The sequence below is a fragment of the Paroedura picta genome, chromosome 1 (genome assembly GCF_049243985.1).
Source record: "Paroedura picta isolate Pp20150507F chromosome 1, Ppicta_v3.0, whole genome shotgun sequence".
Lineage (NCBI taxonomy): Eukaryota > Metazoa > Chordata > Lepidosauria > Squamata > Gekkonidae > Paroedura > Paroedura picta.
The window spans coordinates 107,614,359-107,633,087 of record NC_135369.1 but is presented as its reverse complement, the minus strand read 5'-3'; the positions used below and the strand labels follow the sequence as shown (position 1 = coordinate 107,633,087).

The following is an 18,729-nucleotide window of genomic DNA, read 5'->3' as shown; positions in this document are numbered from 1 at the left end:
GATGAATCCTTACTGCACCTTTGTCAGTCCATCAAATCATGACAAGAGGCTTTAAATGTGTTCCATTTGACTTTGCAACAATAACTTATACACCCTTGTGGATCACTTAGAATCACCAATACAAAAGCAAGCTGGTTTGTACATAAATATACCTGCACAGAGGACTTGTTAATACCTGAAAGTAAATGCATTTTACAATTGACCCTTCTGATTCATGTGTACTATGTAACCCACTAATTAAATTGCTAATGTACCAGAATGGCAAGCCATCCATTTTAGAAGGACATGAGTTCAAGATAAGGCATTAAACAAAGCTACTTGATGCATCCATAAGACAGAAAGGATCAGAACTAGTTTAACAGTTTACCCCAGCTGATTTCAGCAAAAGCCTGATAATTGAATCTAGTGTCCCTCTATTCTGTCTAATGGTTTTTATCATTACCATTCTGCCCTACAGGGTTAGTCTTACTTTACTCTAGATCCTTTATTCCAGGTAATGTACATATAAAATTCCTAGCAAATATCTCACCTTTATGTCTCGATGCACTATCTGATTATCATGGAGGTATTTTAATCCTTCAAGAATTTGTTTGGTATAAAAACCAATAGTCTGCTCATTATCTTTCAATGGTCCCCATTTTGATCTCAGAAGAGCAGAAAGGCTACCTGTGGGAAAAGTGTCAATAAAAATGAAATGATCACCACCATCACTACTTAGTTCTAGCAAATGGTTTCTACAGATTCATTAATAGACAAATGACAATTTATTATCACATCAAAATTACAAGCTGTCATAGTCCCACTATATACCACATTGGTTGGACCCCATCTAAAGTACTGTGTGATGTTCTGGAGGCCTCACTTCAAAAAGAATGTGGACAAAATTGAGAGGGTTCAGAGAAGAGCAACGAGGATGATCTGGGGCCAAGGGACCAAGCCCTATGAGGAAAGGCTGAGGGACTTGGGGATGCTCAGCCTGGAGAAAAGGAGGTTGAGATGGGACATGATTGATCTCTTTAAGTATGTGAAAGGTTGTCACTTGGAGGAGGGCAGGGAAAGTTTCCTGTTGGCAGTAGAGGATAGCACCCACAGTAATGAGTTTAAACTATGTGGAGAACAGTATCAGTTAGATATCAGGATTTTTTTTTCACAGTCATAGTAGTTCAGCAGTGGAATTGACTGCCTAAGAAGGTGGTGAGCTCCCCTTCACTGGCAGTCTTCAAGCAGCAGCTGGACAGATACTTATCCCTTATCCTGGATGCTTGAGACTGATCTGGCATTGAGCTGGGGGTTGGACTAGATGGCTTGAATGTCTCCTTCCAACTCTATGATTCTATTCATTAAAGCAGCCTGAAATATCTGGATTCATCCACATCCTCCCTACTCCTCTTATATCAGGACTGAAGAGTTCTTGGCTTCTGAACTTTTCTGTCTAACCAAAAGTTGTTGTGACATCCAAATTCAAACATTTTAAAAAATCAAGGTTTGTTTCTTGCTCACAGACTTGGATTTTAAGCCAAAATTAAACTGTTTAGAGTTCTTTCAAAAACTCTTCAAGAAGCTGTACCATCTACTGTAACACTATCAGCATGACCATGGGGAGTTTTTTATAGAAGAAGATATCTCAAAAAAGTCTCTTACCGCCAGGCACCTGCTCCATGAATATCTTAATGAATCCATCTTCACTAAATGAACCAAGGTACTGTACAATATTTTTGTGTTTGAGGTGCTTATGTAATGCAATTTCTTCGTGTAAAGGCTGAGAATATCTGAAAGAAAGGGACAATTTAGAACATTTCCATCAAGTCTGTTCACTGTAGGGGAATCAGTACAATGTAAATTATAAAGACATCATGTGACAGCAATTCTGATAATGCCTACTTTAAAATAAACTGGCACAGGAAATTGCCCAGGCAATGTTTGTGAAAAGGAAACAGGTTCCTAACTAAATGATAATAAAGAACAAACAAGCAGGCAGAGAGCATGAAGGCTAAATAAATCAACTGTCTCACTGACACAGAAAAATAAAACTCTAGCTTATCTCTTTGGCTGGATAATCCGACATAAATGAAAAGCTTTTAAAGTGGGAGGTTTATAGGAAATGTCAACCATGGATGTTTGCCTGAAGTACAATAACATTTTTCTCTTCATGGAGATGTGCTCAGTTTCCAGTCATAGTCTACTCACATTTCCTATCTGGCTGAGCATTTCACTGGGTTATATTTTTTTTCTTGCAAAACTGACAATATGCTATTCGGATGATAACTTTGATGCTGAATTGGGAAAAAAATAAAAACAAATAACTGTTCATGTGGAGAGTAAATTATTTATTCTGATGCTGCTGTACTCAAGTGAAGAGACCATTTGTGGGGACAGATTCCATTTCTCTAACAAACTAATAAAAAAGCTGACAATGGTTTAAGAGACAAAGGGTTGATCTTCTCCTATTCTATAAATTCATATCTTCTTTGGGAACAAATGACTTAAAATAAAATACAAAATTTTCTTAGAGGACTTCATGCAGGAACATATATTGTCTGACCAAAAGTTTTTAGTTGCCGCTACTGGACCATGGAACCCTCGTCTTTCCCCGCCAGGAAATACAACTCTTGCTACTCACCAGCTGGAGAAAATTCAGTTCACCCTGTGCCCTCTTATATTGCATTCTCTGGATAGCTTTATGATTGAATGCTTAGTGATGTCATAATATTCAAAGACTAAGGGCAAAGCCCGTTGTATCCAAGATTAAAATGGGCGCTAGAGCTTGGCAGTGGGAAGAGGAAGGGGAGGAGTTGCCCAGTCTGTAAGGGCATGGGGTTGATTGTGTGTGTTGTGGGGGAGGTTGTGGTGGCATGGTGGCAAATGAGGGCATGGATGTGGAGATATGGGTGTCAAGAACCTGTGGTGTGGAATGTTCATTGAGTGTGGGAGAGGACTGACCTTTGGGAATTGTGGCATAGTGGTTACAGATGAGCTTTCCAGAGCCATGTCCTCAGATATGTGAAGGGAAAATCAGACTGGAGACTCTTCTTAGGGGAAGATTACATGGCAACCAATTCCCCCCAGTTCTGCGTCATTTTCCTTCTTGTGTGAATTAGGCCACCAAAATGCCCCTCTGCCCTAATACACATGGGGTAGTCACAGTACACAGGTGTCCACCCTGTTCATTCTTTTCCATTTTTTCACTGTTGATAAAATGTTATGTGCCCACATGCTTCTTTCATGGTTGCTCCTTAGAAGAACGGATTTTTGTACCCTATTGCTTACTACCCAAAGGAGTCTCAAAGCGGTTTACAAACACCTTTTCCATTCGTCTCTCCACAATAGTCAACCTGTGAGGTATGTGGGGTTGTGAGAGATCTGAGAAAGCCGCAGTGACCCAGCAGGCCTCAGGTGTCTCAAAGCATTTTCCAATCGTCTTCCCTTTCTCTCCCCATAGCAGACTCCCCATGAGGGAGGTGGGGGTAGCGAGCCTCACAGGGAAGCTGGCAACCCTAAGAGGAAGATTCTCTGTGCACAGCAGTCTTGACCTTAGTAAGGTTTTTTATGCTGTTTTTTTATTTGCAAGGCCAATGTTATTTGCCAGGCCAATAAGTCATTTCAGTTACCATGTGTCTCCAGACATTTACTTGTTCTCTATTTACAGTTTCAGGCTGTAAATATTTATTTAGATCTTTCTACACTTTCCAGACTCACAGGACTGATGCTGGTCTGCCTATCTGCGCCCCAGAATACAAGCAGTTGCTGGTAAAGGCTGGCCATAATCCATAGGCCAGGAGGGACACACCTGCACCACTCCCTCCCAACTGCAGGCAAAAATGGCTCCTTTGAAGGCTGGACTCTGAGGCATTGTACAATTTTGAAGTCCCACTTCCAAACCTCCAGGAATATTTCCATCCCAGGGGTAGCCAACCTCCAGGTGGGGCCTGGAGAGCTCCTGGAATTACAGCTCACCTGCAGAGTATAAAGATCAGCTCCCCAGGCAGAAAGGGCTACTTTAGACAGGGTTGTGGTAGAGAAGAAACATTTAAGGCCTCCCACACAGGTTGTTGTTGAATTGAAAGACTTGAGGCTTACTGCACAGGGTTGTTGTGCAGATGAAACAGGAGACAAAAGAGCCAATTTATTCTGCAGAATAATGCTGTGCAGTGACTTCAAATCTGCAGAGAGTTGCGAAGAAGAAAGACACATGGCTTGGCTGTGTCTAACCTCTGGGCAGAACAGTATTTTAAGCGAGAAGGGGCTTTTCTGTGGCCTCCCTGTCAGCCAACTGTATGGAAGAAGGGGAAAGTTCCCCCCCCCCTCAAAAGGAAGTCCCTCAGACTCCCCTGCATTGCTCTTGGAAAGGCCTCCTCCCCTCAGTCAGAGCCTGTCAGAGGCTCCTTCACAGCAGGCCTGAAGGGAGGGGGTGAGAGGGAGAGCACTCTGCAGCCTCCTGCCAGCTCTGTCAGGGTTCTGAGGCAATTTGCAGTTGGACATGACAGTTAGGACAGCCTTGGGGCAAAAAGGGCTGGCGCAGCCTCTGTTCCCATCCCCCTTGGCAGCCCTGCTGACCTCCTCTCCCTGCAGTGGTCAGGAGCAGAGGGGCAGCCAGACTGGGCTGGGTGAATGGAATTTTGGTCTGTCCTGGTGAGGGGCCAATAGGAAGGCGCTTTGCGCGCCTCCCCATTGGCTGCTTGGCCCTTGAGTGGCACTTGGAGGGGCGAATCAGGATTCGTCCCTCTGAGTTTTTATCATGGACAGAGCCCGCCCTAACTTCTCCCCAATAGCCCTTAGGGCTTTATTTAACCGCAGGAGTGGTTCAAGATATATATTTTGTTCCTACTTGTCATTATATCATTATACCTACTACCTATGCCTAATGGTCAGTAACTTCTTTTTCAATATATCTGAAGACCTGTGTGGGCACACGAAAGCTTATACCCAGAATAAAACTTTGGTATAGTGGTTAAGAGCAGTGGCCTCTAATCTGGCGAGCCAGGTTTGATTCCCCACTCTCCCACTTACAGTGAGCTGGGTAATCTCGGGCTCGCCACAGCACTGATAAAGCTGTTCTGACCGAGCAGTAATATCTGGGCTCTCTCAGCCTCACCCACCTCACAGGGTGTCTGTTGTGGGGTGTGGAAAGGGAAGGCAATCATAAGCCACTTTGAGAACAGCAGCATACAAAAACCAACTCTTCATAAAAGTGCCACTGGATTCAGACTGCATACTTGTCAATCTTCTACATTTATTAATGGTCCATTCGGCTTTTAACTGCACCCAGAGGCTGAAACCTCTAACCTCTCTCATCAATCCCTTTGTGCAACCAACACATCTGTTCCAGTCCTTTACAAAGACTGAATTAATTACAACAGGATTTACAATGTATCTCTCACTTAACCACCTCTCTCTCTCCATCCCCTTTATTGTGATCATCCTCATAATTCTTGCAAAAGATTTTACATTTCATACATCTGAGGAAATGAGGTTTGATCCACAAAAAGTTTATGCTGGAATACACTTTGATTGACATTAATGTGGTTAATTCTGCTTAATCTGTCTTACTGCTAAGAGATTTCTAATACAATTTGCCATGCTCATTTCCTATTCTGAAGATGACCCGGCTAACTTCTCTATTGCTTTCTTACTCATCGTCCTATTTTCTTGGCCTTGGAAAGCATTACCAGGAGTTCCAGAAATAGCATATGATGGTATTTCTCAAACTTCTTGAAGTCATGGTGGAATTAAACAATACACGCAAATGTACATAACAAAACTCCAACCGCCAGTTTTGTTTTAAAAAGACTGCTTTAGGAGGGGACAATCTGAGGGAAAGGGGGCAGCTTAACCTCTTCCCTTCCCACTGCTTTTCCACTTCACCCTTCCAATTGTTTCTCCTACGTGGAGTTTCAGAGATGTATTGAAGAGGATAAATATATACTTAGAATGCTTGGTGCGAGGAACAATATGTGCTGGCAGTCGAAGTGTCAAGGAAGGGAAGATTTAAAAATTCACCTCTGGCTAAGGTCTTCCTTCCACTCAGAGCTGGTAGTACAGCATTTAGAATAATGGACTATGTTCAGGCAACCCCCAAACAAATTCTTGCTTGTTATCAAGAACTCTCTAATGTGTTCTATCCTTGAAGGACATGTGGGATAAAAATGTATTCAATAAAATAAGGTCCTCTGCTAAAAAAATAAAACAAAACCCAAAAACACTTCACTAACTTCAGGGTCTTCCAGCAAAGCATTATCAGTCTGTCCCTTGAATGAGTCCTCCAAGATCAAGAGCAGATACACAACTGTAGCTCTTTGAAGTACATGTGGATTTGCCAACTGAACACTGACGTTTCCCAGAGGAATGAAGCTATTACTCATCAAATGATTCTCTCCCCTCCTGGAACATCAGTTCAGCCAATTCAGACTGGTCATTAACACAGCTGAGAATGTTAAGACATATGAAAATTTAAATCTGATAGTATCTTTTGAAGATGTTAATTCTTTCCCGCAACTAACTCAACACACTGGTATATCTCATACAACTGTCAATAAAACAATAGCACCTTTAAGACCAACAAAGATTTATTCAAGGCACTCTTCAGTTCATAGTCTGAGGAAGAATGGCTACTCATTTGAAACTATCAATAGTAGTGTTTGTAAGCATTCATCATTACAATACCTGCTATCTCTTTCTGGGATCTCTTTAATGGCAATTCTGACTTGATTGCTCAGATCTCGTCCTGCATAAACGATGCCATAAGTGCCTTTCCCCAAAATGAGTCGTTCAGCATTTTCATCATATTCATAGTCATACTACAACAGAAAGAAAAAGTAAAATAAAGGGATCTGTGATTCCAGTCTGGGTGGAGCAGAGCTGTATAATAAGAGCAGCATGGAAACCAGGGGCAGAATAAAATAAACAGCCACCTGTGAAGTTGGCAACAGCAAACACCTTACAACAACTATGCCTTCCAATACTGTGCAACAATCCTACATATGACTGACATTTAACCAGAAGAAGAGTTGGTTTTTATACCCTGCTTTTCACTACCCAAAGGAGTCTCAAAGTGGCTTACAATAGCCTTCCCTTCTTTTCACCACAACAGACATCCTGTGAAGTAGGTTGGACTGAGAGAGCTCAGAGACTGATCCAAGGTCACCCAGCTGGCTGCATGTGAAGGAGTGGGGAATTAAACCCAGTTCTCCAGGTAAGAGTCTGCTGCTCTTTAACCACTACACCAAGCTGATTGTAGAAGCTAGAAGCAGCAGCAGAAGAAGAGTTGGTTCTTATATGTCACTATTCTCTACCAGAAGGATTCTCAAAGCATCTTACATTGGTCTTCCCTTTCCTCTCCCCACAACAGACACCCTGTGAGGTAGGTGAGGCCGAGAGAGCTCTGATATTATTGCTCGGTCAGAACAGCTCTATCAGTGCTGTTGCAAGCCCAAGGTCACCCAGCTGGCTGCATGTGGGAGAGTGGGGAATCACACCCGGCTCACCAGATTAGAAGTCCACATTCCTAAACACTACACCAAACTGGGTGTGTGGTGAATGGCTGCTGCTTCCCTAGCAATGTCTAGTACAAAGACACTCATGACATCACATCACTGCACTTGTTGTTGCTGTTAGTTGCGAAGTCATGTCCAATCCATCACGACTCATGGGCAATGATACTCCAGGCCTTCCTGCCCTCTACCATTCCCCGGAGTCCATTTAATATTGCACCTACTGCTTCAGTGACTCCATCCAGCCACCTCATTCTCTGTCGTCCCCTTCTTCTTTTGCCCTCGATCGCTCCCAGCATTAGGCTCTTCTCCAGGGAGTCCTTCCTTCTCATGAGGTGGCCAAAGTATTTAAGTTTCATCTTCAGGATCTGGCCTTCTAAGGAGCAGTCAGGGCTGATCTCCTCTAGGACTGACCGGTTTGTTCGCCTTGCAGTCCAAGGGACTCGCAAGAGTCTTCTCCAGCACCAGAGTTCAAAAGCCTCAATTCTTTGACACTCGGCCTTCCTTATGGTCCAATTTACACAGCCATACATTGCAACTGGGAAGACTATAGCCTTGACTAGACGCAGTTTTGTTGGCAGGGTGATGTCTCTGCTTTTTAGGATGCTGTCTAGATTTGCCATAGCTTTCCTCCTCAGGAGTAAGCACCTTTTAATTTCTTTGCTGCAGTCCCCATCTGCAGTGATCTTGGAGCCCAGGAAAATAAAATCTGTCACTACCTCCATTTCGTCCCCATCTATTTGCCAGGAATTGAGAGGACTGGATGCCATGATCTTAGTTTTCTTGATGTTGAGTTTCAAGCCAACTTTTGCACTCTCCTCCTTCACCCGCATCAAGAGGCTCTTTAGTTCTTCTTCGCTTTCTGCCAGTAGAGTGGTATCATCTGAATATCAGAGGTTGTTGATATTTCTCCCTGCAATCTTGATCCCAATTTGTGACTCTTCTAATCCCGCCTTTCTCATGATGTGCTCCGCATACAAGTTAAATATGCAAGGCGACAATATACAGCCTTGCCGAACTCCTTTCTCACTGCACTTAGTGACTCCTAATCAATGAACTCCAAAACACAGACTATTGTGACATTACATATACTTTTCTCTTATTAGGAGATATGTTAAAATTTGAATCATAATATTTTAAAGAATTAACTTGAAAAATTCTGTTCAAATTACCATTTTGTTCTTGGGAGCTCAGTTCCCCAAACAGCAGAAATAATACAAGCCAGGCTCTTACCTCCAGGGAGTCTCCATCACATTCTCCTTCCTCTGTGTTTTTCCCTATTTCTTCAGTAATACTGTTAACCATTTCAAAGAATCTGTCAATAATTCATACAGAAGCAGAAGATAATGTTACAATGGAATGAAATCTGGTCTCCTTGTTATCTGCTAATGACTAGTTAACAGCATTTATTTTATTTACCTCTGTAATCAACAAAAGCATTCTTCTTCTGGCACAAATTATTAAAGAACTAGTAATAAAGCCCGCTGTATGAGGAATACAGCGGGCACTAGAAACTTACAGTTTTGCAGCGGCGGCGGCTCTCTCGGATGGCGGCCCTCTGAGGCGCCTCTCACCGCGTCAGGCTGGGAGCAACTGCAAGCCGCGCATTGCTGGGGCTGGGAATCAGAGGGACCAATCGGCAGGCGGGTCCCTCCGATTGTCTGTCCGGAGGAAGGGTCCAATCCAGACCCTTCCTCATCACGGACACTTCCCGCCCCAGAACCCCTTAGCGTTTTATTTAGTCCGCGGCGCCCGTGGGCGGTGTTCAGATAAGTGTGTAAATTTAACAAGACTTTACTACAAAAACAACAACACTGGTCTGCGGTAAATCCTAGCTAAGCAACCAAAATTAACAGTCATCCCATATTCTACTTAGTTGTTGTTCCATGGATTGTTTCTTCACCATGTTTCATTCTAGCCATTTTCTCATTTTGTTTGGAGCATTTGTCCATCACCAGAGTTCTTGCCTCTATCTCCTTCCCAAGTTACTAATGTTCTATAGTATGAATTTACATTGAAACACCACACCCCTTCCCAATCTTCATGCAATCACTTCACTTAAAAAGAATGTGTTACCATGTTCTCAGTAACATTTCCAGTAATGAATTTAGAAATGCACTTCATTTTAAAAGAATGTGTTAACATTCCCAGTAATGTCTTAATAAGATATATTTTGCTAACATCAGTGGGTACAAATTTATTTTGAAGGTGATCTACTATGACAACATAACTTTTTTCATCCTTGTTTTATCTTTGGGAATGAGTTACATAACAGCATGCACATATCCCACAGGCACAGGCTGAAGACAACTTGTTCAAAAATATTTTCACAACCTGAGGCTGGATTCCTAATTAGCTATACTTTGCAGGACCACCTTCATGCAATGGGTGTCCACAGCACATTAAAGATAAATGTTTTATACAGATGCCTCCTTGGAAATCACTCTAGGTCACTCTAAGTATATAAAATGCATACACCCAATTTCACTCTGAACAGGTTGCAGAAAGAAACCGGTATTATGCTTAATGACATATCACATTCTCAGTAAAAGGCATTTTGCTGAACACATACTTTTTGCAGTGGTGCTCTGTACAGAAATAGATTTGGAAGTCATCTGAGTTGTGCAGCACATAAAAGAAGCAGCATCGTTCTTCAAATTTTGAAATGCTGAAAGAGAACTAAATGAGCATGCATTGCTGATTTTGACACTATGCTTCAGGCAGTTGTCTGACATCAACAAGAAAATAGACATTTTTATGTTTATGCTATAAAAGTGGTGAAAACAGTATTTCCTCCAATTAGTGATCTTTAATCACCTGGCATAGTTCAGCTATAATGTTATAATCCTCCAAAACATGGTTCCTCCATCCCTTCTTTGTTACAAAGCCATAATTTGCAAATTTTCACAAACCATAGCTTGTTCTGGAAACAGGATCAGACCAGGATTTTCAGGTCTAGTTTCTAGGCAAACTGGCATTTGCAATTGCAATCTGTATAGTATTTATGTAATAGCAAATTATAGTTTGCGGAGAACCAGAGGAGAGAATTCAAGCTCGGGGGTGGGGTATGGGAAAGAGAAAGGAAGGAAGCCTGCAAACATCCAGTTCTCCAAACCAAGGTCTGGAGGGTCAGAAATGTTACATTAAAAACATGTTGTTCAAACATTGGATTTCTCCAAAGATATTTGTAATTCCCCCCATCCCACAGAAAGAGATGTGAGTATTCTATCAAGAGAACAAAACAAAATTGCATAACAAAAATCAATATGCGCATACAGTATGAGGGTATCTTTTTGGTATATTTTTTGTGGCTATATTAAATACATACAAAAAAACATTTAAGGAAAAAACTTCACAAAACTGACATGGCTTTAGGTTTCTATATTTTAGCAAAACTGGGTGTTAGGGAAACAGTTTTGACCTCTTTCCAAAGATGATACCACATAGTGCTGTGTCACGATGAACACACAACTTCAATTAATCACAAACTGCACATTTTAAAGCTCCTCCTTAGGAGTACAAACACTGTTCTCCTAAGAGGAGGCTCATTTCCTTACATCAATGGCTAGGAGGCATGTGTTCTGACACATGCTTCACAGAACTGTATACCATTTTGTTTATAAATGGGAAACTCTGTTTTACATTTCTCAATAGTTCCTGTTCAAAGGACTACTGATAAACCCTTATCTTTCTGAGCTATGCACCTATGCTCCCAGACTCAGTGTCTACTTCTTTGTCTGTGTCTCTTGTGCCTTTCTCTGAAGATTGAACCCAAACAAATTCAGGTCAGACTTCTAATTCTAAGAAAAGTTAGTAACCATTCCAGTTTCTTTCAACAGAAATCTTTGTGCATTCAGAAATGCAAGGAGCCATCTGAGGGCACTATAGTACAAACTTAAAAGTATGGTTATTCAGGGTTGGGGTTTTTTTAAAAAATAAAAGCACCACAGCTGAACAACAGCTGCCTTATACTTCATTTTATGAAACATATTTTTGGGAAAGAATGCAAAGTAAATAGCAAGAATTTCTGCTCTCTAAATCTTACACATTTGGAATCAGCAGCTGATTTTAAACCATAGAAAAACGTGTAACATTTCTTGAACCTGAACTGCACTATAACAAACAATACACAATTTTTATAGTTATTGTACATTATATTTGAGTAATTGTCCAGTATTTCTCTTTCCCTCCACCCCAGCTGTGGCTTAGCTGATCTCAACATCAGATTTTTACAGATGATGAATTAACCTCTGTGACTAACAACAGTTGTTGATTTTTCTTCCAAACACTGTTCTCAACTGGATTTTTAAAAAATGGTACATTGTTTACCTAAGGTCAGTGAAATAACAGTGACTTGCATACAAATGTGACCAAATACTCCACTTATGTACTTGCGTCAATGCTGATTTCTGGATTATATGTACAAGAATAGAAATTCTGAAGTTGATTACAAAATGCCTATGGGTTGCATTACTCAGGAATGCAATGAGTTCATAGAATGCCTCTTCCCTTCCACCTACAATATCCTGAAAAGCTACTCCTGAGGATCAGAGGACAGTTGGGAACAGACTGGGAAGCTTATTTGTTTATTATCAGAGTGGATTACACTGCTTAGCAATATACAATAATATAAAAATACAAAAATAACAATTTAAAATATAAGTTTTAAAATCCAGAAATGGAACTACTTTCCTGCATGGCCTCCAACTTGAAGGGGGAAAAAACAGAGGGCCGTATAATATAATCCTTGCTGGAATTATTTATAATGGGGAGGGTTAGGACAGGGAGGCCAGTGGAGTTTTTGATGTTGTTTTCAGGACCTCAATCATAGGCTCCGCGGAACAGCTCTGTCCCGTGGGGCTCTGATCTCACTAGATAGAACGTTGCAACAGGCTGGAGCCAGGGACAAAAAAAAGCCCTGGCCATGGTTGATGCCCATTTAATTTCTTTAAGGCCAGAGATCCTAAGGAAGTTTTTGATCACTAGATCTTCATGTTCTTTGGAGGACACAGTGAAGGGCTGGATGCAGCAAGGAAAAGGGATCAGCAAAAACTGAGGCTCCCACTCCTGCAGAACTCTTGCACCATTCTTGGAAAAGCCTGTATAAGGAGGAATTTCACCATGAAGTCCCTTATGCATCATTCTGTTCTGTTCTTGATGGTCTCCTGACCCTCAGGAGTGGCTTTATGGAAGATTTAGGGAGACTGTAGCTAAAAGGAAAAAGGGGGAGAGATCTGACCTATGAACTCATTCAGTTTACATTCATTGGATCCAACCCAATGTTATTTTTGGACAAAGAAGAAGGACCACAGTACAGCAGCTACTTCTTATAATGAGATCCCAGGACTCCTAACGGGGCAGAGAACCTCATCTCCCCACTGAATGTCAGTCAGCTGTGTGATTATGCAGTAATCTGTGAGATGCCTGAACTCTCTCAAGAGCTTTGGAAAGGCTCCCATCTTTAGAAATTCTGTGCAAAGGTGTATTTAGGCACTGTATTCTACTGAATAGTTAACCAAATCTAACATATGCTGCTACCTGCATTTCAAATGCTTCCAGTTTAGTGGTAAGGCACCAAATGCAAATAAGCTGAAACCCAATGTTCAAGTGCTGCAGATTTATTGTCATTAAATGCATGGTTCAGTATTCGGCACCATAGTTAAGAAGCCCTAGAAATCCTGTTTCTTAATCCCTGCCTTCAAGTTTTTTTCATGTTTTTGAAAGCATGTACTCTTTTAGCTATGATTACGCAAGCTAATTTGAACAATACTTCTAAAGAAAATGTCTTTCTCAGCCAGTCATCACCAACACATTAGTCATCACTTAGCATGAGATTGTCCCCTCAAGCAATTATACCAAGCAACAGATTTGCCAGCCAATGTTTACAGTGTTATAAACAGGATTTTAAAATCTTTTAAATGAAGACAGTGTTTTTATATCATCTTTTCATATGCCTTTCTAAAATCCATTATGGTTTCTTACAAATATTATATCCTGGGCATCTCAGTCCCGGGGACTGTTTCTGTAACCACCCTAGGTATAAAATGGTCTCTCTCACCATCCGAAAACACAAAGAATCCTGAACAGGAGCTGAATGGAATAAAACAATAGACTGGAGAAAAAAGATGATTCTTGTCTGTTTTTCTTTTTTCTAAATTATTTGCAGTCTTCACCAAAGCACCATACAGTAACAATCACTTTCAAAATATTTTCCTCAGTGGCAAGAGGTCTAATAGAGCCTTGAGTAAATTTCCAACAATAAACATAAATTTCTCAAAGGTGGAATCAGAAAATACCAACCAACCATTAGCAGCACTTTTCCAAAATTCTGTCCCCCAAGGGAGACCTGCTTTCAGTATGGCAAAGAACCTAAATAGAAGCATAGGGTCCTCTCCCAGTATCAGGCATTAACATCTTGAAGTTTTAACAACTATATTTATTTGATGCATTTGTATTAGACATTACAAAATATAAAAAATAGAATGCTTCTATGACCCACATAATATTCAAACTACTATGTGTCATAATGCAATCACTGTTATTTTCAGAGTCTGAAGACAATCAGTTAACCCTGAATCTTTTCCTGGGCTATATTCAAGCTGTGGGCAGAGACTGTAAGCAGAATGGGATCTTGGGGAGGGGGAAACCTCTAGAAGAAAGCTGGTACATCAGGCAGAGAGTTCAGTATACTTTTATCCCCAGTATACCAATTATGTTCTCATTATAGAGAGCCAGTGTGACAATGGTTAAGAGTGTTGGACTAGGGCAGGCTTTCTCAACATAGCTTTTGGAAACCAAGGGGTTTCTTGATGGCTCTGGAAGACTTTTCTGAATTGGTGGGAGTTAATTTTTAATATATTTTTAAAATTTGTTAAACATTTATAGGGTGCTATGACCATATATAGTCATGTCAACCCCCACCCCCCCACCCCATGGCCAATGATGGGCCTGGAGGGGGTGGGAAGGGGAGAGGTTCTGGGTGGGCACATACACAGCTATGCATTTCAACCATATTCTGCACAAATGCACCACTTCTGGGGTTTATTGAAACCTGAAGAATGTTTCCGGGGTTTCTCAACAGTAAAAAAGTTGAGAAAGGCTGAACTAGGCTCTGGGAGAGCCTAGTTCAAATCCCCATTGCTCCATGGAAGCTTGCTGGGTCACCTTACACCAGTCACAGAAATGCAGCTTAACCCAAGTCACAGGATTGTTGTGAGGATAAAATAGAGGAATGTTGTAAAAAAAAAAAATTGGGTCCCCACTGTGGAGAAAGGTAGAGTATAAATGAAGCCAAGCCATGCAATTCCTCCCTCTTTCTTTATTCTGCTGAACATACAAAAGGGCTTTGATGTTGGTATTTCTTCAGGAGTGATTCAGGACTCTGTTCTTTCCAATGCACAGTGGTGTTCCTATCTGGATGCTTTCCCATCCCATTAACTTTTTCTTTGCAATTTCTCTTTCCAAGTGTATATTTGTTGTTGTTGTTGTTTTTATGTGCGAAGTCGTGTCCGACCCATCGCGACCCCATGGACAATGACCCTCCAGGCCTTCCTGTCCTCTACCATTCCCTGGAGTCCATTTGTACCTACTGCTTCAGTGATTCCATCCAGCCACCTCATTCTCTGTCGTCCCCTTCTTCTTTTGCCCTCGATCGCTCCCAGCATTAGGCTCTTCTCCAGGGAGTCCTTCCTTCTCATGAGGTGGCCAAAGTATTTGAGTTTTATCTTCAGGATCTGGCCTTCTAAAGAGAAGTCAGGGCTGATCTCCTCTAGGACTGACCGGTTTGTTCACCTTGTAGACCAAGGGACTTGCAAGAGTCTTCTCCTGCACCAGAGTTCAAAAGCCTCAATTCTTTGACGCTCGGCCTTCCTTATGGTCCAACTTTCGCAGCCATACATTGCAACTGGGAAGACCATAGCCTTGACTAAACGCACTTTTGTTGGCAGAGTGATGTCTCTGCTTTTTAGGATGCTGTCTAGATTTGCCATAGCTTTCCTCCCTAGGAGCAAGCGTCTTTTAATTTCTTTGCTGCAGTCCCCATCTGCAGTGATCTTGGAGCCCAGGAAAATAAAATCTATCACTATCTCCATTTCTTCCCCATCTATTTGCCAGGAATTGAGAGGGCCGGATGCCATGATCTTTGTTTTCTTGATGTTGAGTTTCAAGCCAACTTTTGCACTCTCCTCCTTCACCCGCATCAACAGGCTCTTTAGTTCCTCTTCACTTTCTGCCATTAGAGTGGTATCATCTGCATATCTGAGGTTGTTGATATTTCTCCCTGCAATCTTGATCCCAATTTGTGACTCTTCTAATCCCGCCTTTCTCATGATGTGCATGATGTGCATACAAGTTAAATAGGCAAGACAGTATACAGCCTTGCCGAACTCCTTTCTCAATTTTGAACCAATCAGTGATTCCATGTTCAGTTCTCACTATTGCTTCTTGACCTGCATATAAATTTCTCAAGAGACAAATAAGATGCTCTGGTATTCCCATCTCTTTAAGAACTTGCCACAATTTGTTGTGCTCCAATGAAGCAGAAGTAGACGTTCTTCTGGAACTCCCTAGCTTTCTCCATGATCCAGCGTATGTTGGCAATTTGATCTCTAGCTCCTCTGCCTCTTCGAAATCCTGCCTGTACTTCTGGAAGTTCTCGGTCCACATATTGCTGGAGCCTAGCTTGTAGGATTTTGAGCATAACTTTGCTAGCATGAGAAATTAGTGCAATGGTGCGGTAGTTTGAACATTCTTTGGCATTGCCTTTCTTTGGGATTGGAATGTAAACTGACCTTTTCCAATCCTGTGGCCATTGTTGAGTTTTCCAAATTTGCTGGCATATTGAGTGTAGCACTTTTACTGCATCGTCCTTTAAGATTTTGAATAGTTCAACTGGAATGCTGTCACCACCACTAGCTTTATTGTTGTTCAGACTTCCTAAGGCCCATTTGACTTCACATTCCAGGATGTCTGGCTCCAGGTCAGTAACTACCCCATTGTGGTCATCAGGGATGTTAAGCTTGCTCTTGTATAGTTCTTCTGTATAATTTTGCCACCTTTTAAAAATCTCTTCTGCTTCTATGAGGTCCCTACCATTTTGGTTCCTTATCATACCCATCTTTGCATGAAACGTTCTCTTCGTATCTCCAATTTTCTTGAAAAGATCTCTGGTCCTCCCCATTCTATTGTTTTCTTCTATTTGTTTGCACTGTTCATTTAAGAAGGCATTCTTATCTCTTCTAGCTTTTCTCTGGTGTATATGGTACATAAGTGTATATGGTACATAATATTTTCTATTGCGTGCCAATTCTTGTACAGTATCAAACTAGGAAAAAAATGTAGTCTCATGTGTTGCCTCCCAGCGAGGCAAATAACTATAGATGCTGTTTGAGGCCCGGAAAAATTGTGGGGAGGGTGTGAGAAAGAGAGACTTAATTGCAAAAGTCCCAATTCAAATTCCAACCCCCACCACATAACTATAATTACAGTCTCTTGGCGATCCCCTCAGAAATCTTCTGGATTCTTGTTTCTCTCAGTCTAATCTCTCACACAGTTTTTGCAATAACAACATAGGGGGAGGAGGAGATGATGCCAGAATACGGGGACAGCCCTTCAATAGACTGGTCTAGTAGGTTCTCCTGCTGTTGAGTTTTTTACCAATATCTTGGGTTTTATTGTTTGGTGGGATTTTAGATGTATGTAAACCACTACAAGCTGGCTGTTTCCGGGAGTGGTGGTCTAAACATTTGAAAATAAATAAATATAATAAATGCCTATCTCCTCTCTCCAGGATCATGGACAAAGGGTAGCAACAGGAAAGAGATCATCGAGCCGCCATCAACTCGTTTGTGGAGTTCCTCAGGAAGCCATTTTCTCTCCGGTCCTATTAAACCTCTTCATGAACCCTCTTGCCCAACTAGTGTGGAGGTTTGGGCTGGGATGTCATCAATATGCACGTGACACCCAGCAATTCCTCCAGAAGTATTAGCCAGCTGCCTGGAAACAGTGATGAGGTGGCTCAAGCAGAGTCACCTGATGATTAACCCTTCAAAGACAGAGGACCTACAGCTAAGCAGGAAGGGTCCAAGCGAGGAAGCGTACCTACCTAACCTGGACAAAGTGCACCTATCAGTAGCTCACTCCACCAGGAACCTGGTGCTTTTCTCTCCATGGAGTCTCAGAAGAAGAAAAGTTGATTCTTATATGCTGCTTTTCTCTACCCAAAGGTGGCTCAAAGCGGCTTACAGTCGCCTTCCCTTTCCTCTCCCTACAACAGACACCCTGTGAGGTGGGTGAGGCTGAGAGAGCCTTGATATCACTGCTTGGTCAGAACAGCTTTATCAGTGCTGTGGCGAGCCCGAGGTCACCCAGCTGGCTGCATGCGGGGGAGTGAAGAATCGAACCTGGCATGCCAGATTAGAAGTCCGCACTCCTAACCACTACACCAAACTGGCTCTCATGAGAGTAGCGCAGCTGGCATTCTGCCATCTTTGCCAAGCCAAACTACCAGCGCCCTATTCGGCCCTGCAACCCCTAGCCACAGGAATCCACCCGACAATCACCTCTAGACTAGAATTCTGCAACTGACTCGATGCAGGCCTTGATCTGGAAACTACAGCTGGTCCAGAATGTAGCAGCCAGGATCCTCACAGCAACACCATGGAGGTCTCACATTCAGCTAACACTTCAAGAACTGTGCTGGCTACCAGTCGAATTCCGGATCAGACTTAAAGTTCTGCTAATTATCATTAAACATATGTGGCCTGGGCCCAGTGTATCTGAGGGACTGCCTTTTGCTTACATCCTTCAAAGAGCTTTACACTCCACTACCTCCAACGGCCTGGTGATTAGGGTTGGATGCGGCGGCCAGCACATACATGCAGATGCAGAGCTTTGCGCCTGTGAGTGTGTGCCAGCCAGCACGCCAGTGCCTGCACCTCCCCCCTGCGCCACGGCATTGGCTGCTTTGGGTGTGAACGGCTGCTTCGGACATTGAAGCACCCAACCATTCTGGTGATCAACCTGGACCAGAACTTTCTCCGTTCTGGCCCCCACCTGGTGGAATGAGGAGGAGGAGATCAGGGCCCTAACGGAACTAGAAAAATTCTGCAGGGCCTGAAAAAGGAAGCTCCTCCACCAAGCGTTTGGTTGAGGTCGACCAGAACCAACAGCTTCCACTATGCCCCAAGCCTCGTTCCTATGAGAATCATCGCTTGAACCATCCAGCCACAGGGCCATCAGTATG

The 18,729-nt window shown here is 42.3% G+C and overlaps 1 protein-coding gene across 3 annotated transcripts in view; it reads right to left on the bottom strand.

The window, feature by feature from the left end:
* Positions 1-18,729, bottom strand: part of MAP3K5 (mitogen-activated protein kinase kinase kinase 5) — a 149,479-nt gene that overhangs the window by 28,534 nt on the left and 102,216 nt on the right. For all 3 annotated transcript variants that reach the window (XM_077351694.1, XM_077351684.1, XM_077351705.1), the window contains exons 13-17: positions 10,060-10,155; positions 8,721-8,802; positions 6,661-6,794; positions 1,642-1,769; positions 530-666 (exon numbers count right to left, since the gene is read on the bottom strand). In XM_077351694.1, the coding sequence (XP_077207809.1) occupies positions 530-666; positions 1,642-1,769; positions 6,661-6,794; positions 8,721-8,802; positions 10,060-10,155 (577 nt within the window). The remainder of the gene's footprint in view (positions 1-529; positions 667-1,641; positions 1,770-6,660; positions 6,795-8,720; positions 8,803-10,059; positions 10,156-18,729) is intronic.